Source organism: Poecilia reticulata, linkage group LG16, assembly GCF_000633615.1.
Source record: "Poecilia reticulata strain Guanapo linkage group LG16, Guppy_female_1.0+MT, whole genome shotgun sequence".
Classification (NCBI taxonomy): domain Eukaryota; kingdom Metazoa; phylum Chordata; class Actinopteri; order Cyprinodontiformes; family Poeciliidae; genus Poecilia; species Poecilia reticulata.
In genome coordinates, this window is record NC_024346.1 from 58,891 (window position 1) to 60,086 (window position 1,196).

The window sequence follows — 1,196 nt, forward strand, 5'->3', positions numbered from 1 at the left end:
ACCACCATGATGGTAATGGTGGTCCATTACCATCATCAAGACYTTCATCATCTTCATCAAGACCATCATTATCTTCATCACCATCATCATCATCATCATCAGATGAAGGCCTGATTCTGCTCGTCTTCACCTCGGCTGGTTTTACCTCTTGATTTGGTCTCATGGACAAACCCGAAACCACGGCAACAGGCGTCCTGGTCGCAGCGGCGCTCGCACTCCCTGAACCTGGAAGCAGAAGCGGCTGCAGGTGAAAACATGGATGAAAGCTTGGAGGCGGAAACGGTGCTGAACCCGACGGAGACATTCTGGGCCTGTCTGTCCCTTCCTCTCTTTGTCCCCATTGTGTCTTACTGTGGACCGGGAGACATCGCTCCCTGGCGGTTATAGTAACCCTAGTGACGTCCAGCGTCCTGGTTGAGGCAACAGGTTCTGACATGTGAAGGTCCGTTTCTCTGGGTTCAGGCACCAGGTCATCCGTCACCTGGTGCCTGTAACTAAGGGCCAAACTAGCAAACTTAACCACCACGGCTCTGGTGTTGTCTCTAAACCTGCCTGGTCGTCTCAATCAATCGATAATCAATTTGGTTTCAAAGCCAAGTTGGGAACCGATGAGGCAGCAGAAGCCAGTCTGATGAAATGTTACCTGGGTTTGGTTTGGTCTGTCAGGCCTGTGATTGGTCCATCACAGTCTCACTTCGTCTCTTTGTCTCTTTATGTCTGAATTTGTCTCATTTTGTCTCCTGGTGTCCACCATGTTGTCCTGAATGTGCTGAGCTCAGACCGTCTCGACCCGCTCGTGTTCTGGTTCTGGTCTTACCCGTCAGCCAGCAGCTGGTTCTGTCCCAGCCTGACCCGGTTCCTCACAGAGTATGACACCATCTTCTGGAAGGGAACCCGCTCATAAAAACTCTGGACTGGTCCGCTCAGATCCACTGAAACAGAACCAGAACCGTCACTGTGTCCGTCATTCAGACTCGGATCCAGAGCCTCATCCTCACCCTTCTTGCTGTAGGTGTTGTTGGTCGCTCTGTCCAGCAGGGGGCGACAGGCGCGTCTGATYGGCTGGTCGTAGCCGCCGCAGACTCTGGTGTCCGGATACAAGGCGCAGCGGAAGAAACGGTCCGACTCAGACTCTCCGAGGTCGGCGACGGAACACCGCTCCTCTTCATCACAACCTGAAACACAAACCATGGCGG

At 53.2% G+C, this 1,196-nt stretch overlaps 1 protein-coding gene across 1 annotated transcript in view; it reads right to left on the bottom strand.

The window, feature by feature from the left end:
- tg (thyroglobulin) overlaps positions 1-1,196 on the bottom strand; it is a gene marked incomplete at its 5' end in the record, with an annotated part of 32,467 nt that overhangs the window by 8,763 nt on the left and 22,508 nt on the right. Inside the window, 3 exons of the mRNA XM_017309308.1 lie at positions 102-225; positions 818-932; positions 999-1,186. Coding sequence (XP_017164797.1) covers positions 102-225; positions 818-932; positions 999-1,186 — 427 coding nt within the window. The remainder of the gene's footprint in view (positions 1-101; positions 226-817; positions 933-998; positions 1,187-1,196) is intronic.